This window comes from Psammomys obesus, unplaced genomic scaffold, assembly GCF_907164565.1.
Source record: "Psammomys obesus unplaced genomic scaffold, mPsaObe1.curated_primary_1811, whole genome shotgun sequence".
NCBI lineage: Eukaryota > Metazoa > Chordata > Mammalia > Rodentia > Muridae > Psammomys > Psammomys obesus.
Genome location: NW_026596433.1, coordinates 3,450,457 through 3,476,997, shown reverse-complemented (window position 1 = coordinate 3,476,997; position 26,541 = coordinate 3,450,457). Strand labels below are relative to the sequence as shown.

The 26,541-nt window shown below is 42.4% G+C and overlaps 1 protein-coding gene across 3 annotated transcripts in view; it reads left to right on the top strand.

Annotated features, from left to right (window-relative positions):
• Sh3rf1 (SH3 domain containing ring finger 1) overlaps positions 1-26,541 on the top strand; it is a 158,182-nt gene that overhangs the window by 82,653 nt on the left and 48,988 nt on the right. For all 3 annotated transcript variants that reach the window (XM_055597891.1, XM_055597889.1, XM_055597890.1), the window contains exons 3-4: positions 19,916-20,191; positions 20,609-20,704. In XM_055597891.1, coding sequence (XP_055453866.1) covers positions 19,916-20,191; positions 20,609-20,704 — 372 coding nt within the window. The remainder of the gene's footprint in view (positions 1-19,915; positions 20,192-20,608; positions 20,705-26,541) is intronic.

Below are 26,541 nucleotides of genomic sequence, written 5' to 3'. Positions count from 1 at the left end.
TAATCTTTGGAAGTGAGGACTTAAAAGTTTGTTCAAAGTCAGTACATGCATGATCAAGAACTTTGGAGTTGAGGTGTCAGGGTGAGGATGAGGAAAAGCGGAGGTCTCCAGTGATGGAGGGAAGAACCAGAGTATGTGTACCCCAGAGAGGCTGTTATTCTGTGTGGCTCCCTTGGAGGAGCTGGGCAGCAGCCTTCTACCCACATCTGGAGACCCTGGAGAAGGTAGCGTACCCTGGAATATTCACACTTTAGGTTCTGTTTTTTAATTGCAGGAGGGGAGGATTCTCTTTTGTAAACGAAGAGTGAAATACATAATTTCTGAGTTTCCAAATTTAATAGTTTGGATGTACTCTCAGACAACAAGAAAGAAATACTCCGGGTCCCAATGCAGGCCTGCACATTTGTGTCTAGCCTGTCTACCATTCAGAGTTCTGGGACTCTCCTGAGCTCCTGGGTTAGGCTGTATTTCACACGTCATTTATTTGACTAAGAAAAGAATATAGCACTCTCCAGTCCCTAGAGTGAATGTGTGAATAAGGAAAGAAAGAAAGGGTCCCTGGCAGGTGAAACTTTCTTTGGCAAATGCTGTGACTGTTAATAGGTTCTGAAGCTGTCTGAGGAGTTGTAGTATCTTATTATTTATTTAGGTTACAGTTTGTTGTTGTTTTTTCTTTTAACAGAAGATTAAAAATCTCTGAAAGTGCTTGGCTTGAGTGTCTTTGTGTATGTTAAATGTTTATGGTTTTGGAAAATAAGGTATCTGAGTTTTGGGCAGACAATAACCTTGATGCATTTTTTTTTTTTCTTCTTTTACTAGTTCAGAGCTTACGTGAGGTCCTTTGACTGAGTTTTAGTTAAGTAAGGCAACAACCAAAGGCTGGACTAACTAAATAAAAACAGTGAACAGTCAGGAGTAGACTTATACCCCAAACTCCCAATCTCGGATGGGCCAGACCCTTCTTGGCCTGTTCTGTGGTAGTCTGCGTACTAAGCATTTGTCTCTCTTTCTTTCCTCACGTTTTCTTTGAAGACCAGCACAGACGTAGCTGGTGACAGGCAATTCAGCAAAGTAGTTAAAATTCCTCCAGTTGTGGCCGTGTGTTAAGCTGCAGCGTTATTATTGTAACTGGCTAATTACGTAATGTCAACAATTGGATGAGGTGGAGGCTCCGTATTCATATAAACCAGACTGGGAAAATGAGCCTGAGACTCTGGTTTGGGCACATTTTTCCCTGTAGGTATTCAGTTTAGCTTTTTATTTTGTTTTGTTTTTACCCTTGCCTTTCTTTTTCTTTCCTGTGCTGTAGTCTTCATGGGAAATCTCTTTCCAGATTGTGACACATTCTGCTGGAAATTGGAAAGAGTCTATTAAATCTTGGGTTGCATCTCGCTGAACTTGCCATCTTGGGGATGGCCTGGATTTCACTGTTCATCATGGTGACTACATGTCCTTCCCTCTCCTCCTAGGCTATGGAGAGGATGTGATCTGTGTAGGTGTCTTCTGGATTACATATAAGGCATTTGATGGATTTGTCCCTTCCTCTAAAAGCTTCTTGCAGAATGGAGATCCAAGAGCTTTGTGTGCATGCAGCCATCTTCCGTGATTACCAAAGCTTCTGGTATGACTTAGTGGGTGGAATATGTCTTAGGAAAAAAAATAATTCTGACAAGATGCTTTTTGAAAACTCCAACCAGCTGTTTCAAGTAGAAGACTGTAAAATTTATTCAAAGTAAATTTTGTTTCCCTTGGAAGCACATGTACTTCAAAGAATATTGCTAAAGTAAACAGTATGATTTAAGTAGTTCAAAGTATGTGTACTGTTGTCTTTGTCAGGCTTTCAGGAACCTCCTTTTCTGTTGTCAAGCTGGGCACCATTTTAAAGTTACCCTCATATAACCTGAAGACGGTGGGAAGGTCCTCAAAAGCACAAGGCTAGATTTCTTCCATATGTCCTTTTACCTCAGACTGGCCAGATGAGAATGGTGGCTGGTGGCTGGGGGGAGAGGGAGGGCATTAGTTTCCTCTTGCTTCTGAAATGAATTCCAGTGAGCTGAGTGGCCTCAGGCTGTACTGATTAACTTATGGTTACATCAACACGGTATTCGGGACCAGAATTAGGGCGCAGACAGGACTGCACTGTTTACTGGTGGCTGTAGGGGAGAACACCTTCCCTTACCTGTTTTATCGCCCTAGTCTGCCAGCTCCAAAGCCAGCAAAGCTACATCTGAACACGCTTCCTTAATCACATCCTCAACTCAGCTAGGTTGAGGATGTTCTGATTTCAGAGCCCTTGTGATTTCACTGAGTGCACCAAGATAATCTGGGATACCTTTCCCTTGTGTAAAGTTCCTTTTGCCATGTGGAGTAAGGGATGCAGGTTCTGGGGACAGAGGTGTGGATGCTTTGGGGGCCATCTGTGTTCTTATTACCTGTCTTTAGAGCCTATTATGGAATACATTTTCCCCAAGAACTTTCCATGTTTAACAAAAATATTAAGCTATTTATGTAATCTTCTATGCTAAAAGAATAATTTTTAAGAATACAGCCAACATTTTAAGAATGTTTGTGCTAATTGTATGCCTAAAGGAAAGAGGGATATGATGGAGGAAATCTGAGACTTAAGGGAATAACAAAGAAATATTCTGTAATACTGTATGTACTAGTGTGTACACACACACACACACACACACAATCTGAGTCTGGTTCAACTGATTTCCCTGTACATTCAGGAGAGAAAGGAATAAAAACCATTTACATTTTAGCACCACAAACCCCAGCTTACACTCTCCCTAACTTGCTCAGGGACACTTCTAACTCACATCAGAGCCTGCTATCAGGAGCCTTTTACCTGAGTCTAGACCCTGACTTGGTTTCACTGCTATTTACTTGTGCTTGAGTATGGGCAGTCAATTTCTTCCTTCTCGCAGTGTAGGAAATAGGGCTAAATAATCCTGTAAGTCTCCATTCCTATGATTCAGTGCTTTAAGGGCCCAGACATACAGTCCATCCATGCATCCATCCATCCATCCTTCCTTCCTTCTTTCTTCATGCATACATGAGCATGTGCGTGTGCCAGTATGTGTAAGAGTATGCACAAACTCGGGTCCTCAGTGACTGTGCAGTATGCACTTGGCTGACTAAGCTGTCACCTCAGCCCTCTGCACATAATTAAAAACAAAACGAAATGAAAGTCTCAAGGATCTTGCCTGTAAAAACTAAAATTTTAGCACTTTTATCTTTATCCCCCCCTCCTCTGTTCCCATTATATATACAAATATATAACATCGTCACTTGGATATTTAATGAAGTGTATTTGTTAGCTACATATAAGAAAGATATTACCTTTTTTAATCCCTAAATTTGTGGAAACCCCTTTTTCATATATGTAAATAAAGTTAAAAAATATAAAGACATGAAAACATTTGAGTAACTATCTAGCTTGTTTAAAAACGAGTGAATCAGACAGTTGACACAGTTTAAATGTGTTAATTGCAGCACTAACTCAGAAAGGAACTTCTGCCAGGCTATTCCCTTCAGTCGTGTGGACATGGAAAACGGGTTGTAAATGTTCTTTCTTTGCCATTGAATTCACTTTCGTAGCATTTACAAAGCGTGTTTATTTAAGTCAGTGTGGGCATCCTTCAGTGCTACAACCCACACAGCTTTAGGGATTGATCTGACTGAGGGAACGAGGGAATGAAGAAAGGACAGAGACACTGTGACACGCAGAAAAGTTAGGGTCACGTGGACTGTGTGCTGTCATGAAGGTGCACCAGCAGCCTGGAAACTCAGCATGTTTATAGTGTATGGATGAATTGAGGAGGCAGCTTTACAGTATAAGGATGAACGAGTAGTAGGTTTAGCTGATCTCATGGTGGGGGAGTGGGGGGGTGCATTCTCTGGCTGCAGTCCTGTGGGAGGAGGAAGCTGCGGTAGATATTTTCTGGACACACCGTCAGAATCCGAATTCAGCCCAGGGTAAGGCCTTGCTGCGCCTGTGGGTCTGAAGCATTAGCATCCTTGATGTGGCAGTGCTCATGTTAACGATATATATTCATTCAGGACTTCGTCTTCTCCCTACACTTCAGTCCTTGATTTTCTACTGTCTTTGTTCTGTTCCCACACGTCTTGGCTTCTGTTTAGTTTATATTGTAGAAAACAAAAATGTTTCCTTTGTTGCAAACGGGTGCCTGTAAAGACCCTACTGTACAAGCGGAGAGTGTTAGGAGGAGATGCGTGTTGTCGAAAAGAATCTGAAGTTGGAGGACACATTCAGAATAATGAATGTGTTTGTGACTCCCCAGCAGTGCTGTGTGCAGCTGACATCGAGATTTTATGCTCAGTATTTGTTTTATAATGACTGAATTGTTTAAAAGTGCTGTACTAAAAGAGACCTATAATCCTTTCAAATGCAGCTAACCACCATACCTTTCAAAAGAGTTGTAGGAATCTCCATCCGGCATTCTTTGCTCTGGGTGCGCAGGGTTGTTGAGCAAGGAAGGAGAAATAAATTACTAAGAGTAATGCTGAGAGGATGGGGGCCCGAAGTTCCACTCGGCAGCAAGCTGTCGCATGGTTAGCTGCTCTGCATGTTGACGGGCAGCTCATGATTAGAGAAATTCCTCAGCTCTGACATTGAAAATGAGCTTGGGCCTTGTTTAATAATTTCCTTCTGTTGTTTTTGTTTTGGGCTCTGGAGCCAACATGTGATTAGTAGTTTAAAGGTTGCGATATTCTGCATTTTCACAGTTCTACAGGCTAGGAAGTTCCAGATCACAATGTGGGCATATTTGATTGGAGTGAACAGGGCTTCGGGGCAGAAAGCAAGGAGTCCTGTAGGAAGAGGCTTGTTTGATTTTAAGTGAGTGGAAAGCTACTGCGAGACTGACAGAGTGGGGAAAGAGCAGAGGACTCATGGGGCAGAGCAGGAATAGCAACATGGAAGCAGTGTTGCTAGCTTAGATTGGGAACAATGGAGAGTGTACGGAGTAGATGGATGCAGGGACTCTTTGGAAGTTAGAGCAACCCTATGGGTTGCTAAGGAGTTGAGTGTGGGCTGGGAGTGAACAGAAACAGAGCCAACAGAGTGAAGCTTAGTCTTCTGGCCAAAGCAGAGAGGTGAAGAGCGGGGATGGGTTCAGGGAAACTGGTAGAAGGTCAGGTGGAAATTCTGAAGTCCGTTTTGGACATGCCATCTTGAGATAAACTGAGGTATGAGGAAGACACTTGGAGCTCAGGTGAGAAGTGCTGGCTGGGATCAGATCTGGGGTGGCCCCATTGTAGTGAGCTTTGCCTATGGGGAGCTCTTAAATATGCGTGGGCTTCTGACTAACCCTAGAGATGCTCTTAATTGATTTGCTATGGGGCCTTAGAAATTTCAAAAGAATTCGGAGGAAGAGGAAGTAAAAAACTTTCTAGTTGACTTTAGTATGCAGCCATGGTTGAGAAAGGCTTATTTATAAACGTGATTTTCAAAGGAGGAGCTAGATGAGGTCGTCATCTTAGGAGTAACTTCAGATATTAAGAGGACTCAAAGATGGAGGCCTGAGGCCACTGAGAAAGAAGTCCAACAATGGGAAGGAGACTGACCCTTGATTCCTCTGCTGCTCAGACTGTGGTTCCAGGGACAGAATTCTCTTGCCTGACAGCTCCTCCCAATGCAGAAGCCACAAGCCCCATCCTGGTCTGTCGAATGACAGTGTGCACTTAACAAGAGTCTTATAAAGCAGGTTCCAGAATTGGGCTGCTTCTCTTCAGGGATGGATCTAGTTATTCATTCTCTCACTGCTCTTACACACACACACACACACACACACACACCAACAATTCAGCAATTCGACCTGATAACTTCTCTTTACAAGTAATTAGGATCATACTTTGATGTTTTCACTTGCACAAGAAAGAGGTATTTTTGAAGGTGACAGACATGTCAGGTGATCTCCATGTGTTCACAAGTCCAGTGAACTAACCCCCTCTGGCATTGAGGGAAGATATTTAGGCTTTCATTATTTTCCCTAAAGCTAACACACTTAACCCCCAGGGCTCCAAGATCTGCAGTGCCACTAGATCACACTATGGACAGCGGCCCTCAAAGTGCCATCTTACCAATTAGCTGAGTCACATGCTCTGCAGAAACTGGAAGCATGATCATGGAGACAATCGACAGTCTATGCTCTATTTTCCTTTAATAATAATAATAATAATAATTCTTCTTCTTCTTCTTCTTCTTCTTCTTCTTCTTCTTCTTCTTCTTCTCCTTCTTTTGCTTCTTCTGCTTCTTCTTTTTTCTTTTGGTTGTATTGCATACTGTTTTTTTCCTGTGTCCAGAGAGTAACTTAGGACAGCAAAGTTGCAAGTCTAGTTATTATACAGAGACAGCCTGAATAACGGGGGTAGTGAGAGTTCAACCGAGGCCATTGATACTGCATACATTGCCAATTATGAAGTGTGGCTGAGTATTCTAATCGGGAATAGTTAGGACAGTGTGAAGTGGGACCAAGGGGAGTATTTACAGACAGTAGGCAGCTTCTCATTCCCCTTTGAAGCTTATCTACCATATCATTGGTGAAGTAAAATGCAGTAGGCTTCAATTGCCTTGAAAGTGTTTTGTTTCTCAAGTGAGGTTAAAAGGTTATTACCCTGTATATCTTTGGTTGTCTTTGTGTGTGTTTATTCAAAAGTAACCTATTGAAATTTATAGCCAGGGCATTAGCGTGTCACACACTGTATTTCTCCTGATGCAGGTTAGTTTTCACGCAGTGCTTGTTTGTGATGGCGCATACACGTTTCTTCTCTCTCACATTGTATCCTGCCTTTTAGAGCCAAGTGTGTGTGTTCTCTGTCCTTTTGTTCTACTTGTCATCATTCTATCCTCTGAAAGCATATTCTTGGTGCTGGGGAGATGCTTAAGTCAGTAGTGTTCTTGCTGTGCAAATATGAGGCTTCAAGACCAGATTTTCAGAACCAAAGCAAAAGGCCACGTGTGATGGCAAGAGCTGTAATATCAGCACTCAAGAAGCAGAGGCAGGAGGATTCCTGAGGTTTGCTGGTCAGCTAGTGTAGCTAGTCAGGTTCAGTGACAGAGAGAGAGATTGCCTCAAAAAATAAGGTAGAGAATTACTGCCCTGGGTGCTGTCTGTGGGGTCTCCTGCTACTTACTGCAGCTGCTCCTCTGATATATGGCTGTGTGAGATTTATATTAAGTGCTTAATAAAAGTAGCCTCCAGTGTGCACAGAAGCTCACTTTGTTTTACATGCTTTGCTATATAAAAAGATAAATAAGAGCCCAGGACAATGGTGCATGCATGCAATCCCTGTGCTCAGGAGACTGAGGCAGGAGGATTGCCAGCTTGCACTACATGGTAGGTTTGAAGCTAGCCTGGGCTACATAGTAAGACGATGCCTCAAAAACAAAAGAAAGAAAAGGAGAGAATGGAGAAAAGAAAGGGAAGGAAAGGGAGAAGGAAGGCAAGAAGGAAAGAAAGAAGGAAGGAAGGAAGAAAAGAAGGAAGGAAGGCGAACAGACTGCCAAGTTCCAACTCCCTACTCTGCACCTCATAAACCTGTACATAAGGATGTGGGAGGGGGAGAGGTGAGTCAGGGTAGGGGATCATGGGAGAAAGGCAATTGTTTGTAACAATCGTTCATTTTGTTTGGAAACATCTCTAGTTCATGTTTCCTTGTCTAATTATTTAGACTACAGTGTGAGCTAGAGAGGCAGATAGAGTCATTAAAGCCTCCCCCCCACCTTCATTGCTTATATTTTTAGTCTTAATTCTGGTGACTATCTTCTTCAGCTGTTAATGCTTTGTTGGGAGGGATGCTCCAATGAAACCTGCCTATACCTGCTAGCGAAGTTGTTCATTGCAAGTGGACACTAAATTTTCTTTCCCACGGGTTTTTTTCCACAGTCCTCACAGAGAAAGCAGAGGGTAATGGCAGTTAGTGTCTACAAGTAACGTTCATTTCATCGCTGAAGAACATCTCCACAGTACTTTTCAAGCACCGTTTCCCACAGTTGCAGGAGGCGCTCGACTGGGAGCACACTAAGGGGGTTTGGCTACCTTTTTTTGTCACTCCTTTTTGAAAACGAGAATGGCAAAGCTTGTGCGTGTATAGGATTTGGGAGATTTTTTTTTTTTTCATGAAGAGACTTAATTATATTTTAAAGACCTTGGTTCTGTATCAGGGGTTTCATGGGATTGATTTTATTGTCCTTGTGGTAAATTTATTTGAAACTAAGAGGTGGTTATTCTAAAGTAATTATTCGGTCTTTGCTCTGCGGCTCCACATTTAATTTACTGCTGGGACACCCCTTTGAAGAGGAAGAATGGTGATATACGCATGCCCCATGTGACTTTCATGCCTTAAATAACCAGATTTTCCTCATGACACTATAGTGGGTTGCGATAGGTTTGAAGGATCCAGGCTGTCTAGATTTCGTGTTTCCGTACGTTCAGTGTCTGTTTTCTTTCCAAGTGTGTCCTTTCTGCCGACCTCCTGTACCTTATTTCTGCACTTATTGTCTTAGATACTTTCTGTTGTGGTAAAACACCACAGGCTGGAGTCCATCACACAAGGCAGGACCCGAAGAAGAGGCCACTGAGGAATGCTGCTTAGTGGCTTGTTCCCCATGGATTGCTCAGCTTGCATTTTTATACCTCCAGGAGCACCTGCCCAGGGGTGGAGCTGTCCGTGTGTTGGGCCCTTCTACATCAATCATTAATCAAAACAGTGGCCCATAGACTTGCTTACAGGCCATTCTGATGAGGGCTTTCTCAACTGGGCTTCCACTCCCCAAGGTGACTCTAGGGCCAACTTGGGGGAAAAAATGAAGAAGAAAGAAGAGGAAGAGGAAAAGGAAGAGGAAGAGGAAGAAGAAGAAGAAGAAGAAGAAGAAGAAGAAGAAGAAGAAGAAGAAACTAAATACCCTTATTCTTGAGAGTCTACCCTTCATATGGAAATAGGGCAAAAATCAATATTTTTTTCAAATAGTTTGATTGCTAAAGAGCTCATAATATTCCTAGAAAACACTCACAGTATGTTCCTTGCCTTCAGGCAGAGCCAAGCTTGTGAGACAGACCTATTTTTACAAGTCTCCAGTGAAGGAGCTATCATAATCCACTGCAATATTTAACAGCCCTCCCTGTCAGGAAATTCTTTTATGCAGCTTAAATAATGCATGCATTGGTCTAAGCTGTATTTTCCCTTCAGTGAATATGAATCGGTCTCGCTCCCTTTGCATGAGACCTTTTCATAGTGTTGAAAACTGAACCTGAACACTGCCCTGTTAATGCATCTCAGTTCTGCAGCTTGTCCATCCCGTTTCCCCACACTTCTATCATCTTTTAGCTGTCCCCAGTGACCACGCACGCCGGGGCGCTCTCTTCCTTTGTTCATCCGATTCCGAGTGAAGTCTTGGACGTGGGGTGGCGAGGCTGCCAGGTACCCAGTGTGGTCAGATTGTAGCAGACAGTCTGCGCGTTCCCTTTCTGCTTGGAGACAGCTTTCCTTTTGGAACAGTGTCTGTCCTCTCAGCTTGATCCGGATGTTAGCCAAGGATACCTATTACATGTGTACCAATTCTCAGACATGAACTTTTAAGGGGACAGCGTCATGGTGCTGGTTATTATACTGCCAAAAAGTTGGACCTGCCCAACTCATATTTTAAAGTTTTTGTTTTCCTAGCTTTGACGTTTTGTTGATGGGCAGTGGAGCTGATGCACTTTGAACTTTCCCACTTCCCTCTCCGTGTTCATACATGGTAACACATCTGGTGTGTTAGGTCATTCTTGCTTTCTTATCTACGTGCTGCTTCTGAGTCTTTTCTCAAAATTTTTTTAAACCTGAAGTAGAATTTATACATGAGGTATGGATCACAAGTGAACAATCTATTTTGTTTTGATACGTGTTGATCTGGGTACCTCGTATTCCTGCCAAGATTCAGAATATAGTCTTGAAAATCTTCCCAAGCCAGGGATGGTGGCACACTCCTTTAATCCCAGCAGGAGGCAGAGGCAGGCAGATCTCTGAGTTCCAGGACAAGCAGGGATGCACAGAGAAATACTATCACAAACAAACAAACAAACAAACAAGGAAGCACACATACACAAAACCCAAATAAACAAAAAAGAAAAGGAAAGGAAATCTTCCCCATGCGTCTTGCTATACATTTCTTATTTCACAGGGAACTTCTGTTCTAATTTTTGTCGCAAGTGGTTTGTCATGCCTGTTCCTGAATGCTATGCCAGCAGAATCTCATAGTATTTATATGGGATATCTTCCTTCACATGCCATTTGTTTGTTATGTTGGTAGTGGCGCTGTAGGTGAATTCAGGGCTCCAGCACACGAATGGTACCACTGACTTTCACCCACAGCCTTCATTGTTGTGCTTGGGTCGTGGTCCATTGCTTCTTCCCATGCTGATGGACATTTGGATTACTTTTTTGGTATTTGGTATTCATAAATAGTGCCACGGTAAGCATTTTTGCACAAGTCTTCATGTGGACATAATGTTTCCGTTTCTTGTTGGTTACTGCAGAAGAGTGGAACTGTTAGATCACATAGCAAGTTATATATCTTTATAAGAATTTGTCAGTTTCTGACTCCTGCTTACAAGATATGGGACTTCTACTCTCTTATTTTTGACATCTTCTGTTGTCAGTCTTTATTCATTCACATGCTCTTTTTGTTGTTGTTAGTATTGTTGGTCCTAGAAAGTAAAGCCTCACCATGCTGGGCAAGCACTCTATCACAGAGCTGTAGCCCAGTCATCCTTAAATTTCTGTTTGTCTAGTAAATGTGAGATAATAACTCATTTTAGTGTTATTTTGAATTCCATTATTTCCCAAGATGTTGGGTCCTGACCATGACCATACCGTACACTTCCCTTTTGTATGTTTTTTTTTTCAATTAAAAAAAATTATTTTTATCATTTTTAACTGTGTATGTGTGCATGTGTATATGCATGTCAGTTTGTGTTCCTGGGTGTAAATCCCATGACGGCCAGGGGCACTGGAAGTTGAGCTAAGGTGGTGGTGAGCTGCCTGATGTGGGAACCAAGCTCATGTCTGCAAAGACACTGTGAGCTCTTGTGCTGAGTCATCTCTGCAACCCTTCTTCTGTCTCTTTTAAAAATGGCTTGTTTCTGGTTGATTCATAAGTTCCTGTGTTTCTGGATTGAGCACGGCTTGCTTCTGGTTGATTCATAGTTCTTATGTTTCTGGGTTGAGCCTTTACTTAGATGTTAGCATTGAAAATATTTTCCTGAGCTGTCATTCACATTTTATTTTTTGTTTATTGTATCTTTGGATAAACAGAACAACTACACAATCTTAAGAAAGTCCAGTTTATCAGTTTTTATTTTGTTTATTTTTTTTTATTTAACCCCCCCCCCCAGAAAACCTCAAAGTTTGTAATTTCACATTTGGTTATGGAAATCATCCAAAATTAGTTTTTATGAGAGAGGGTTCCAGTCTCATGCCATCTCAATTGTTCTAAACTCGTCTTTTGAAAAGCTTATCTTTTATACAGTCTAATTGCCTTGGGACTTTTGCCCATTGACCACATATGCTTGGGTCTCTTGCAGTGTTGTTTTAATTGTGACACCATGAACTTTTTTTACATTCTTTGTTTAAGTTATGTGGCCATACTTTTTCCAGGGTCCTAAAATGAAAGCATGGAGACACTCATACACAGGTCTGAAATCGAGTCATCTGATTTGATTGTATTCTTCTCAGACCTCTATCGTAGCATAGCCTTCTCACACATACACTCTCCTTGTTCTCCCTTACCTGGGTTTCTGTAAGGATGCACAGAGTTCCTGGGACCTGGCCCTTCCTGCCTGTCTAACCCTCAGCCCCAAATCAGGTGAGTTATTTAGTATAGGGCATGGGACAAGGAAAGGGCAGTTGCTTTACCAGGAACCAGACTGCTTTCTAATCAGTAGAAACATTTTTCCAGGAAGTATTTCTCATCATGCCTTGAGTCTTGAAGCTAGTAACTCAAGTCACTGCAGGGTATTTCTCCAGTAAACTTCCTTGCTCTCTGCAAAACACTCTCACAGTTATCGAGTGCATAATGAAATGGGAAACAAACTCTCATGACAACGAGTGACATGAATTTCCTGCATTTTACTTCAGTGACTTACATTCTCAATTGCTCTATTCCTGTAAAGACATTCATAAGATTTGTTTTAGAGTTTTGTCTGTCATTTGGGCACTCCTCCTTTTAGGACCATCCAAGAGAAACCTATAAATCAGATATAGGATTATTTCCTCATAACTGCCAAATGAATTTGCAAGGAAAATATTTGTTTGCTGTGGTTTGCTACATAGCGTGTTTTACATTTTTCAAATGCCAGCAATTTGCTTCGCAGAAACAAATTTGCTTTGCAGAAAACATTCAACTGTTCATGTCCAGAATGTCTTCTGTACATGCATGGGGATGCCGATGAGCAGGACTTGTTCACATTTCCCCAATACTCTCTGAAACACATCTGAGGGTCCCCAGAACCCCAGGACTGGAATCCTTATGCCACTCACATTTCAGAATCTCGTGGCCACCATGTAGCATGTGCCGAGGATCCACGGAACATAACTTCAAAGGACAATGGAGCAGTCAACCCTGGCGACTCATAAATCCACGGCTGTTATTGTGGGTATATACACAAAGCCATTAAATCTACCTACACAACCATCTTCTCAGTTGCTTTCTTCCATTTGTCCATCTACATGGTAGCACTCAGCCCACTAAGGACAACAATATTTGGGGTTTTTTTCTTCATGAGTTTTTTTTTTTTTTTAACAAGAATTTATTAACAGGCACTGAGGTCGGTGCCCAGGGTATCAAGATGAATAATGCAGAGTCCCACGGTACAGGATGTTCTGCTCCAGGGTAAGTGGGTTCTACACTGAGTGAGATAAATCCTATAATGGTAGGAGTAGGGCAGTCTGGGTACATGAAAGAACAGCACCTGTTAGATGGGGTGGGGAGAATCTTCTCAAGCAGACAATGTCTGGACCATCTGTGGAGCACGCCAGAACTGGATCTCTGAACTAGCCTTATTATACCATCCCAAACAACAGAAGCAGCCATCCTAGATGGACAGAAATGTCAGCAAAGAAACCAATGTGTAATTATCAACAGCAGGTAGATGGTGAGACAAACCTGACTGGGGACCAGGGCTGTGGGCAGGAGACATAGGCTGCTCTCAGGAAGTTCTGGTGGTGGAGGATTTGAGCCAGGAGGTGATGACAGCAACTGCTTTGCTTGCTGAGGGTAGAAAATACGAGGTGGGACGGTCATCCCAAACCGAGGGCCATAAAACCGATGATTTAGAACATTAGTTTGATTTAAGAGGTCACTGGGAACCATCTCTAGATTGTAAAGACATTGTTGATGTCGACAAGACTATACTTCAGGAATTACTCTTGCTTCTGCGGTTTTTCATTTTGCTGGTTCTTTTTTCTCCATCCTAGCTTCTGTTTTGCCGTTTCCTGTTTCTTAAATATAAGGTTTTGGTTGTTGTTGTGGGGTTTTTTTGTTTGTCTGTTTTACCAAACAGTATTCTGTTATCCACTTCTTCCCTCTACAGCACTGCTTTCAAACTGGGCGCCTTGGCACCCCTTTAGGCTGGCCTGGGTCAGCTCACATTCTTGAGCTGGAGTAAAATTGGAACCAGATCTGGAGTGGAGGAGAAAGGCTGGTTAGATAAAGAGGCTTGCATCAAGAGAAAGCTGAAGGAAAGAGCTGTGTAAGGGAAGGGGCTGCTGGGACAGAAGAGTGAACAGAAGGAATAAATGTAGGGCTAGGGTGTGGCTTAATAGCAGAGAGCTAACCTGGCATGGACCAGGTCCTGTGCTTGTTCCCGGGCACCCTAAAATAAAAATACAAATACATGTAAGTGAGAGAAAAATTTTCCCTTTAATGTTGCTCATTTACGAAAGCACTGGTAGATTTTAAGTTATGATGAGGATATTTGGAGCTTCTGAGGTATAGTGAGTGAGAGTTCAGAAACTTAAGGAAATGGTTACTAAATGAAAATCCTGTAGCACAATGTTCTTTACAAATAAATGTTAAAGGAAACGATAAATAAAAGATGGATCAAGAGGAGATTTGAGATCCCACCATTACTTTACAAAAATAGCTTGTAGTGACTATTGAGGCATTGTATTGAAATTGAAACATTTCGACTAATAGCTAGATCATATTTGAGTAATGATCTGACCTAGACACCCGGAGAACAAAGCTTTACATTTAATAACCATTAAGTATATTATTTTGGTTGGTGAGATGGCTCAGTGGGTAAAGGGGCTTGCTGTGCAAGGCTGCTGGCCTGAGTTCGGTGGCCAGGCCCCACATGGTGAAAGATGAGAACCGACTCATGAAACTGTCCTCTGACCTCTACACGCTTGTCGTGGCCCACGCATACGCATACGTGATGCACAAATGCATGCGTTCCCAAATAAATAACTTTTTCAATTTTTTTTAAAATCCACTGTGCAGCTTGCTTCTCTCTGTGCGGTACTACTTACTGTCTCTTATTTTCTTTGTTCCTCAGTTCTTTCTGAAAAGTTTTTGAAAGTTGAGTCGGAATCAGGCAGAGTTAGTGGCATTTTGGGTCTAACTGAATTCGCGTTTTATAGCTGTTCCCGCTGTAAGAGTATCTTCAGGACTTTCTCTTTAGTAGGTCTTTGAATCTGTTTTACTTTATGGAGCAGTAAGAAATGCATGAAGGCACCTAAATTTCGAGAGTCCGCCTCGCATGGATATCTGGGCATTGGCATTTTGAGTCCATGAAATAAATTGGCAGTGAGTGTTTTATTTACCTGTTGGACCCTCAGCCAGCTCATCAAGTAGCATTTTGCAAGATATATTGGAATATGCTTGATGGTGCAGAGATGGAAGTGGAAAGCATTTAATCACCAATATTTGTGTGCAGATCGTGTGAGGATTTTAATGTCCTCTGTGACCACCTGAATGTGTAATTGAGAAGCAAACATCCATTGCAAAGTAAAGGGGGTTCACTGTCCTGCTCTTCTTTTTAATGAACAAAATAATAGTTCAGGTTTTTTATTATTATTGAAATTGCTGCTGATAAAGAATTGTTCTAGTGCTTCGCCTTTCTTCGGTTGCTGAGCTTTTTTATAAAGCTGGCAGCATGAGTGACAGCCACACACCCCAGGTTAGACTGTAGTGCAGTTTCTCTCTGGCTTTCTCTCCTTTTAAGCCTCCCTTTCATGTGTAGCCAAGTGAAAGTCTCCAAGTGAAATCTAAGCTCTGTGGTCCTCGGGGGCCCTGGCCTGATGTGAGGATCCAAAAGACAAGCAGCTGAAGGCGAGGAGGGCAGAGGCCAGGACGATGACACGACTCTCAGACCTTTCGGAGGAGATGAATGAGGAGGCCTTGCCTCCCTGGGCCCAGGACGTATTTTACTCACAAGACTAGTCTTGGGGTTTTTGAAACCAATTGTTTTGGCTTTTCCCTTCAGATGTTGAAGGAAAATGTGTTCTTTTATTGCTCTTCCAAGTCGTTAAACCATTTATCCTTAATCATCTGCAGCCTGTGTGGGAATAAGTTTTCTAAAGATCACTGAACTCTGCTCGATTTGAAATCAGAAGAGAATTCATTTTATTTAATGTGGGGAACCTTCTTTTGAGAAACTTGACACAAGCTGGCTTTTTAGTGTCTTAGAATCTAATTGAAAAAGAACACCATAGAAAAACACTGCCAGATGCCCGACTGTATGCTCGTGGGCTCGGCTGCCATAAGTTTTATGACTCTTTCTCTGTGGTTATTGATCACCGAAATAACCGTGGCAGTCAACATTTAGCAAGTCCGTGTGAATTAATGAAGTTTTGGTTGCATGGGGGCCAGTAACCCCAGGCTAACCATAATGCGTAGCGCCATCATCATAATAGGTTTTCCCGTTGCTTCTTGTTCTATTAAGGATGCTTGATGATTTTAGGAGCACTTAATAGATTCACTTTGTGGCAAAGTTAATAAGTCCATTAGGCCACTGGGGTGTAGAAATGATCTGTAAAGAAATAAAGTCCCTCTATACCCACATCAGCATATCACAAAAGCACCTTACTGTGAGTTGTTTAGGACTTTACAGATCTCTTCAAGGAGCAGTTGAAAATGGTTTCTAGGAGCACTACATCTGAATCTTGGTGTGTGGATTTGTCTGGCATGAATCAGGGGTAGAGCCGGCCAGACAGAGCTAATTGAGGTGTGTGTGAAATGGAGAGAACTAGCCATAATGGTGAATAGAGTTATTTGTCACTGAGTTTGTAATAGGATTTCCAATTAATTCATGCAGTCTCCCAATGCCTTACATTAGCCCTGTCAAGATGAACTACAGCCACATCTGAAATGCCATCCCCTATTAAACGGTGCATGTCAGTGAATTTGTAATTTCTGGGCAACTGGAAGATGGATGGATTTGACTCAGAACAAATGTGTGCTTCAAAAGTGCACATTTCAAAATTCTAGAGCACCTCCTGAGAGGAACAGTCTTTGCATTGTCTTACGATGAAAATATATATATATATATTTATATTAATATATTAGTACATATTTAATATATATATTAAATATGCAATTGCTTTGTCAGTCAAGGTTCAGCTACACGAAAACAAATGCATCGTCAAGCACCCATTTCACTGGTGACTAGGCTTTTCACACGACCCAGAATAATGACAATGGTGGTGATGATGATGATAGTTCACAAATGTAACATTTAGTTCTTTCCAGGACATTTTATGAAATTTAAATGCATAAACTCAACAAGTTCTCACAACAATTCCAGATGATGAAGTCAGGGCACAGGGAAGCCAACCTGCCCAAGGTCACACAGCTAATAAACAGTTGAGCTGCTGCACCCGTTGGTGGGGTCTGTTTACTTCCTCCATGGCCTTATCACAGTCTCATTGGCTGCAAGGGTTAACTCAGTTTCCTTGCCATGCCCTTGTCAGTCTTGTCTACTGCTTCCCAGCAAAGCTCGCTGCTGTGCCAATTTACATTTATTTCCTCAAACTTGGCTGTAGGAAATGTTGCTAAGTTGTGATAAGGAGGCTTTGAGAAATATATAATATAGAAAAGAACGGTGTGCCGTGTATGTGAGGACAGACACTATCTTTTACAAAATCAGGTATTGAGTAGACTATAAGCAGAGTTCATAGCATTGTGAAAAGCCTGAGTTCCCAGAAGAGCACGTGGGAAGAACCCCAGGCACAGGAGCAGATGTGTTTTTCTTTCCTCTTCTTTTTCTTTTTCTTTTTTATTTTTTAATTGCAAGGTCTTATCAAGGTCAGGTAACAGGAATTGTGCCCTTAAAAGCTAGGTCTTAAGGCAGGATTCAACAGGGCGCAGGAGGGCATCAATATTTCTACAAGACTCAATGCATGTCTTTCAAGGATGTTGGCTTTCAGAGCCATTTTACTTAACATTACATGGACCAGGCCAAGGCAGGATGACTGCAGGATAGCGGCTTGAGGGAAAGAATTACTGTCTGCCCTAATTCAAACAGAAACATTTAGTAAAGGCGGCCGACTCATTACAAAATAAGCTAATTGGTGAAAACTATTATAAAGTTTCATTCCCATCAAGAGTGTTAAAAATTAGGGGCTGGAGAGATGGCTCAGTGGTGAAGAGCACTGTCTGCCCTTCCTGAGGTTCTGAGTCCAATTCCTAGCAACCACATCATGGCTTACAACCATCTATACTGGGATCTGATGCCCTCTTCTGGCATTCATGTGTACGTGCAGGTAGAGCACTGATGTGCATGAATACATCTTTGAAGATCAATTTTTAAAAAGTGTTAAAAATGGACCTTCTTTGTATGTGAGCGGAGTGTAGAGAACACTAGCACATACACTGCTTTACTTTCTTGGAAAGATTAAACTTAAAAAAAAGTTCAACTATTGTGTAGCTCTGCTTTACACATAGCTGCCTGTCCACCTGCCAACCCATAATCTCTTTTGCTGCCAGCCTCATCTACCTGGCCCACAGTGTGACATACCCACCTGTGCTTCAAACCCTTGACTGGTGCCTGAAGGACCCATTGACCCAAGATTGTTGACAGTTGTTTAAGATCCACTGTAAAGTTGACACCACTGATCTCCCTTGAGCCTTCTGTTGCTGATTCTCTGTCCCTGCTGATGCTCCCTGATAGTACTGTCCCCTCTGAACGGAGTGCTGCTTTCCTTTTTGTCCCTCTACTCCAACTTTGCTTAGGTAGCCCTTCAGAATCTCACGAATACTTGGAGAAATAGTTTCTTTCCCCCATTTGCTAAGCCTCCAAGTTCTCTCTTCCCATCAGCAGTGGATATTTCCATCACTGAATTTATGCCACTGGATTATTATTACTTCACTTGCCTTGTTCCTCAAGGAGGAGAACTATGCGTTATTCCTTTTAAAATCTGAAGCTCTAGCACACTGCCTGGTAAAGGAGTAAAAGCTTGATGAATATGTTCTACATGGATGAATACATGGGTGAGGATATAAGGAGCAGAAGGCTGTAATATAATTCTGCCGTTTATTAGAGATGTATTTGACTCACCGTTTATCTTCTGTCTCAGTGATAGACAGCAGTGCTCCAGGAAGCCCAGAAATCTTAAATTGCTGACTAATGTTCATGAATGGCACCAAGGGCCATTAAGATATGTCATACTGATTCCATTGGATGACTAAATTGTCTTGGAGGAGCACACAACTTTTAACTTGCTTTTTAAAAATGAGATTGATTGCAATGTTTAAAACTTCATCTCTCTTCTTCTCACTCTCACAGTGCTGTTTTACCAAAAGAGTATGTTGAATATCTTAAATTGTAAAAGACCATGTCTGAACACTTATAGATTATAAAGCCTGAGAGGGCAGTGTTCTAGATTCTTTTCTGTTGCTGGGGTAAGACATTCTGACCCAAAGCAACAAGTAAAGGATTTATTTGGCTTACACCCTGGATAACAGTCAAACAGAATTTGAAACAGAAGCCTTGGACGAAAGCTGATGGCTGCTTAGCTCAAAGGCTGTTTCTTACCTAGCTTCTTATACATGTGTTCATGAAATGGTACCTCCCATAATGGGCTGGACCCTCTTACATCAATTAACAATCGAGGTAATCCCACACTGAACAACTTTTAACAATCAAGACAGTCCCACACAGATCAACCCTTAACAATCAAGGCAATCCCACACAGACCAACCAACCCTTAACAATCAAGACAGTCCTCTACAACATGCCCACAGACCAACCTTATAAAGACAAGTGCTCAACTGAGACTTTTTGTAGGTGATTCTAGGTGTATCAGGTTGACAGTAGTGCTAATTGGTACACTCAGGCCCTGGGGCAGACTTACTGCTGTATTCTGCACTTGGACATAGAAAGAAAGGAGTCTTAATAAATGATGAGAGTTCATAAAAAATTGGGACCTGGTGCCCACATTAAAAACCACATCAGAAAAAATGTTTGTCCAAAATCTAATCTGCTTAAAAGTAGTAATGAAGCTGATAGATTAGGTTTTGGTTTAAATTTTTCATCTCCATCCTTAATCATCTATTTTGATGAGGAATTATTTTGATGAAGGAATTATTAATATAAAAGCTAAGTTCTGTTTTTATGAAGTTTTGAAGTTAATACCAGGAAAAAGACGCAGGCAATAATCCCAGGCGAACAAAACCAAAGCTTCAGTATAATAAGTTTAGTTACAGAGGCTGCGCCACACGCGACACAGGCACGCCTTGCGCTTTGTATCTGTATTGTAGGAGATGCAATCATGTTTTAGCGTAAGATTTTCTTCCAAGGGCCAAGATGGTGGATTTGATCTTGACTTAAAGATGACAAGAATGCAATTATATGCTCAGAGACATCATCTGACTGTCATTTCACTGATATCCCTCTCTTTCTTGAAGGGAATACCTCAGTTACCATGTGCCAAAGCATTATATAACTACGAAGGAAAAGAGCCCGGAGACCTTAAGTTCAGCAAAGGCGACATCATCATTTTGCGCAGACAAGTGGATGAAAACTGGTACCATGGGGAAGTCAATGGGGTCCACGGCTTTTTCCCCACCAACTTTGTGCAGATCATCAAACCCTTACCTCAGCCCCCGCCTCAGTGCAAAGCACTTTATGACTTTGAAGTGAAAGACAAGGAAGCTGACAAAGATTGCCTTCCGTTTGCAAAGGTACGGTATCTAGAAGATTGCTTCTATCTCTCCTGGCTACACCCCCACACGTGGGTTCAGTGCCGTGTCTCAGTCGGTGAAGGCACTTGGTGCCAAGCCTGACAGGCAGGCTGAGTTTGATCACCAGGACTTACATGGTAGGGGAAAATCACACCTCACCAAAGCTGTCCTCTGACTTGTGTGTGCACACGATTGCTCCCACAGCACTTTAATGAGTATAACAAAAAATTTTAAGGGATATCAGATTGACTGGCAGCTGCTGCTTGCTTTAGGAAAACATTGTATTTTTGTGTATGAAAGATACATTACAGAATTTTTCATTCATCAACTTTTAAAACTTCAGCCCCTTTATGGAGGGTGCTAATTAAGTGATAATTTAATGGGATCAGAGAGACTCATGATTTGTTGTTATTTCAGGATGACGTACTGACCGTGATCCGCAGAGTGGATGAGAACTGGGCTGAGGGAATGTTGGCAGATAAAATAGGAATATTTCCAATTTCCTATGTTGAGGTAAGTTAATCTGTGTAATCTTTGAATCATACTCTGCTTAGTAAATAAATCTTAGTTATATAAATTAGGTATTAAGATATCCTCATGGCGCAGAGCAGCAATGGTAGCTTTGAAAGGCTCTGTTGTTGGAGTAGAAAGACTTTCTCATGTCCTCCAGTTACTGAAGATCATAAAATGTGGCTCTTTGTCTCATTCCTAAAAGCATCCCTGTGACGTGTTAAAGGAACCAAATACTCACTGTCCATTCCCTATGCGATCTGGTTTTCTTTTCCACCTGTTTCCTTGAGTGAGGATCAGAAAATTTGCAAAGCCCCTAAGCAACATGAAAAGCTAATATCCTCATTTTATTTGTTTACTGATTTCTTATACTTTTATTACACTTATTTATTTAGTGTGTGTGAGCAATAACACACCATTGTCAGAAGACACCGTTGGGGAGCCATGTCTTTCTACCATGTGGGCCCAAGGGACCAAACTCAATGTCTAATGATGGCAAGAACCTCTCTCCACCCTTGGGTACTTGCTTCTTTCATGATCTGCCACAGTGTCAGAAGTAGAGCAGTGATTCCCAGAGCAGTCCTTTGATAAACAGTTACCAAGTGAATGACTTCTTCCCCATCACATTTCAATGTCTTTCTAGCCCCCTTTATCTTAATTAGCATTGTTCAGAAACCTTGTGACCAAACCCAACTAATACATCAAGTAGCATACTTAGATTGCTCTAAACAAAATCACATTTAAAAATGCTTGGCAGGGACTGGAGAGATGGCTCAGTTAGTGAAGTGCTTGTTGCATAAGCAGGAGGACCTGAGGTTGATCCCCGAAATCCACTTCAAGAAGCTGAGAGCAACAGCGCACAGTTGTAATCCCAGCTACCGGGGAACCGTGCTGTTTGCTGGTAGCCAGCCTGGGTTCAATAAAAGATTCTCTTAGACAGAGCAGTGGTTGAGGAAGATACCAATGTCAGTCTCTGGCCTCCATAGGTGCACATATCCGTGTGTACATACACATACACACACACTGAACAGGGGAATTCAGAGCAGACCCTCATTACAGCATATGTCCTAAACTGTCAGCTAGTGATAAGCATTTCTTGCTGAAGACAAAATTGAAGGCATCTTTGAAGACAGAAACCACCGGAGGCCAGACAGCCACTCCGAGTTGTTTGAGGTCAAGGAAGGCTTCTGGAAAGAAGTTGGTATCTGTGTGGTGTGTAAATAGATGTTAACTAAGAGAGATGGAGAAGTGCTTTGAGGATAAGCAGGAGGAACACCCAGGTAGAGAGGCCTGTGTGTGCAGAAGCCAAAAGGTAGGAGGAAGCACAGACTGTTTGGGGAATTAAAGATGATTTTGCTATTTAAAACATCAAAGTAGCTGTCGTGTAAAAAAAAAAAGCATGTTTTAAAAAAAAACATACTATCACTTATTCTGCCACCTTTTTATCCCAGACATTCGTTTTGGCATGATTCTGAAGTCTAAAATGGCAAACTGTGTCACTGTAGCCAGCACTCAGTCTCTTCCTTACACAGTAAGATTGCCAGTTTCATAAAACATTGATGTGTCTACTGTGGTGTCCATGAGAAAATAGTCCAGCCTAGCTACAGCTCTTCGGTGCCATCTACACTTTCAAATGTTCATGTTTGTTATGATGTTTCCTCCTGTATAGGAGACAAAAGAAAAAAAAATCCATAACAAGCAGCCGTTTCTGTATACTGTTTGTGTATATCCCAAGTGTGGGTTGTGGAACTCTACTGGCATCTCCAGGTATTTGAATAGTTATGCTAAAGGGCGTGAGCCAGCGCCGCCTAGTAAAGAAAGCCTGTCTTTACTTGTGTAGTATTCTCGCTGGTACATGTTGATGCTGGTTTGGCATGCGTAAAAAGATATTGCTATGTGGGTTTGTTTTTTTTTTTTGGTTGATATAGGGCAGGTATAGAATCATTCAATAGACAGAAAGAAACCACCCACGCAAAGACCAGAGTCATTTGAAGTCTCAGGATTATTTACTGTGCCTTAAGTTGGAAAGTAAACGTCTATGCAAGGGGAAAGCTTTTGCATTCCCAATCCATACGCCAGCCCCCACCCTCTGCCACCAACATTTTTCTTACTTGAACCAGAACCTTTCTAGTGGGGACATGAAGCAAATCATCTCTCTGTCAGAGCCTGTGCACAGTCTTTGATGTCAAGCTGTCAAATTGAACCTCCTGGTGGGGAGTGGAGCACCTGGGGCTTAGTGACACCTGGTTCATTCAGCCTTTGGGACCTGAGAGAAGGCAGATTGCAATAGCAGCCAGCTGTGGAGAGCGCACTGTCTCAGGACAATACCAGATGTGATGAAACAAAGCATATAGACAAAGAAGGCTTTTCCCTAAATAATGCTTTCTCTTGCTCAATAAACCTTTCATACTTGGCCAGCTGTAGACACAGAGCATGCCCGATTTAAACACTGCTGTATTACAAAACTTTACTTTAGATTTTTTATAAAGGATTGGGGCATTGGGAACAGGATCTCTCTATGTAACCCAGGCTGGCCTGAAAGTCACTGCATAATCAGGCTGACTTTGAACTCATCATCTGCCTGCTTCAGCCTCCTAAGTACTGGGTTTATAGGTGTGCTTAATACTTTTTTGTGGGTCTTATAAACCAACATATGACCCTCAGCCAGAGCATAGCAATGGTCAAACAAAAGACCCTTGTCACCATGCACAATGAGGAAATGATCTGGGAACTGCATCTGGAGTCTCACAGCCATGGCTTTCCTTGCACAGGCTTTCAAGCAAACACCCCCCACCTCCGTCCCATCCCCACACCCCTCAACCCCATCGCATTCCAACATGGCTTTCCTTGCACAGGCTTTCAAGCAAACACACCCCACCTCCATCCCATCCCCACACTCCTCAATCCCATCGCATTCCAACACACCCACCTCCGCCTGCTCTAACACCCCCTCCCTCCACACACTCCAGCACACCCCACCTCCACCCAGTTTCCCCAGGTGGCACTGGTAATAGGTATGCTCAGGGAGCTTACTTATTGTAGAAAGTCTATACAGGATGGGCCTAGATTCTAGAACTGTGGGATCAGTGGGTCAGCTGTGAGATTCCCAGGGCAAGGCCTGTGAAAGAGCTGAATACTGGAAGTAGTAAGGACAGGAGTGAGTGGGGAGGGATGGTGAAGCTGTAAGGAATGCTCCCCGAGGGGCTAGGGAGGTGGCTTGGTGCTTAAAATGCCTGATCTACAAGCATGAGAAGTGGAGTTTGGAGCCACAGAACTCAAAGAAAATGTTGGGTAGGTACAGGTGAAGATGAATAGCCTCAGAGCAAGCTGGCTAGTGAGACTAGCCATGTCAGTGAGATCGTGGTCTGATTGAGACATCCAGCTCCAGTGAACAAGGTGGAAGTTACTGAACATAACCACACACACACACACACACACACACACACACACACACACACCACACACACACACCACACACAAGTGGGAGGGAGGGAAAAGGAAATGCCATTGGAATGGTTTGCTCACCTATTTTCGTTGAAGTGAAATGAGAAGATAGTAGTGATGGTCAAGCTAATGTCCTTTTATTAAAATGCAAAAATCTTTGAAGACGGACTAGAGGGCTGAGGGTGTAATTCACCAGATAGAGTGCTTATCTAACACGCTGGGTGTGAGTCCTAGCACTGCATGAAACCACTTAGAGCGGTGCACACTGTTGTCTCGGGAGGAGGAGGCAGGAGGATCAGAAATCCAAGTCTGAGGCCATGTTGAGATATTTGAGTCCCTGTCAGTTCTTTGGAGTTCCTGTCTAGAGAACTCTTTTGCCCAGATGTGATTCACTCTGTCTTCCTTGTCAGTCTCGTACCAGACCCCTTGTGGCCACACCTTGGAGGTTGCACGTCCTGTTCTACACAGACAGGCTCTTTTTTGACATGAGCAAGCTGGAAAGTTAGGGATAAGAGATTCGTATGGAAGCCCAGGGAATTCTTGAAGACGTCACTCCAGGATGTGTTTCAAGGACGGGCTGCAGCCAGAGGGAAGAAATTAGTTACCCCTATCTCTCTTTGCTCAGACATACTGGCTTTCTGCAAAATAGATGGGAAGATTTTGGTAACCTCATTAATTCTGCACTGATTCACTTGGTTTTAGCAGTCCTTTGGACAAAGGTGGCATGATTCTTAGCAAGCAGAACGGTTGTTTGAAGATGATGCCAACTATGGAATTTGGGGCATTTCTTAGTCATAGTTGTACATTGTAGGCTAGTGTTGGACCATAAATTTTTATTGAGTTTCATGTTTTATTTTGATGACTAGTCATCTGTTTGCAGTATCACTCACTTAAGTTTCTAAACAAATAAGTTGTTGAGTTACTTGGTGTTTTTTTAGTAGGTAATTTGAAGATGCGTGTTCCTTATGTGCAGGTGGCATAGAATAGCAGTGGCTTGAGGAGTGTTCTTATGTTTTCATTCCTGCCAGGAGGAAGGCTGCGCCTCATTCTTTCGGCACCCTCCAAATGTCAATCTTCTGGCAGGCTTTCCCTTGTTACCATACTTAACTGCCCAGCCCCCACCTCTCTACTTCCTTTATCTCAACAAATATGGTGTGGTAGCAGGAAAAACTGGGAATCTGGATCCAGCTGGCCGGGACAGAAGTGGTGTCCCAACCACCGTGAGCAGAGCCTGGCCCATTAGTGTGCCTGTGGTCATGATCAGCGTTGTCACTGTTAGTCCTTCCCGCTCTTTTCTGCCTCACGGCTTTCTGTCCAGTTATCTGTTGTGGAGATTAACTACTATTCCCCACTCCCTTCCCCCATCAGGCTGGGGGTCCTCATGGCAGTTCTTTGTCTTTATAGCTTGATGTAGTCTCCAGGGTTCTCATCAAGTGTTGCTCATGGTGGGCTCTCAGTAAATTGCACTTTAATGAGTGAATGCACAATCTAAGAAATTGTAGAACAAAACTTTCTAAGCCCAAAGCAAAGTGGCTTGTAGATTTCTGTCCACTGTAAACTTTTTCGGCCAGTATTGTCATCTTTCAGTACCTAGCATATGTTTTATTGTAGGTGTATCTTGTCATTACGTTAGAATGTTACCTGCCGAGGAGCCATTGGAGCCATTGCATAGGTGTGTGTGTGACCCTAGTGAGATCACGTGTTTGTGTTTCTAGCCCAGCCTCAGACTTGCAGTGATCCCCCTGCCTCAGACCTAGGCTCACAGATATGTACCACCATATACAACCCTCCTTTGTGAGGTTTTGCTTTTGTTTGCTGTAACTAGGCTGCAGTTGGGTAAGTGTGGTGGCATGCATGTGCCTCTAACCTCAGTACTCAGGGTCTAGAGAGGAAGATCATGTGTTTCAGGCCAGGTTGGGCTCTAGCAAGACCCTGGTCTCAAATAAAGAAAATGAAAACAACAGCAACAAAACCCTGAAAATTATAAAGAAAATAAAAAAATGAAACTGAGCTAAGAATTGAAACTACATTAGAATTTTCCCAGGCCAAAACAGTAATAATAATATGCTAGATTAAATCTAGAACTTATATTGTAATATCGAAAAAAATTTCTCATAGGGGGCAGGGTTGGGGACATGTTGGCCAGAAGTTGTGAAACTTTAGTTGAAAGGGATCAGGTCTTCTGGCCGTGGCATATACTGTGCTATCAGCTTTAACAGAGCAATTAAATGTGCTGGCTTCGGATGGCTCCAGAATGGGACCTTTCTTGGTTCTTCAGAGTCCCGGGGTATTGTCTCTGTTTCAAAAGGTAAGAAGTAAAGGTTTACGTACAGAGTTTGATGCTGCTAAAGTGACCTCAAAAGAGCTAAGAATGTTATTGTCGACTTTATTACGAG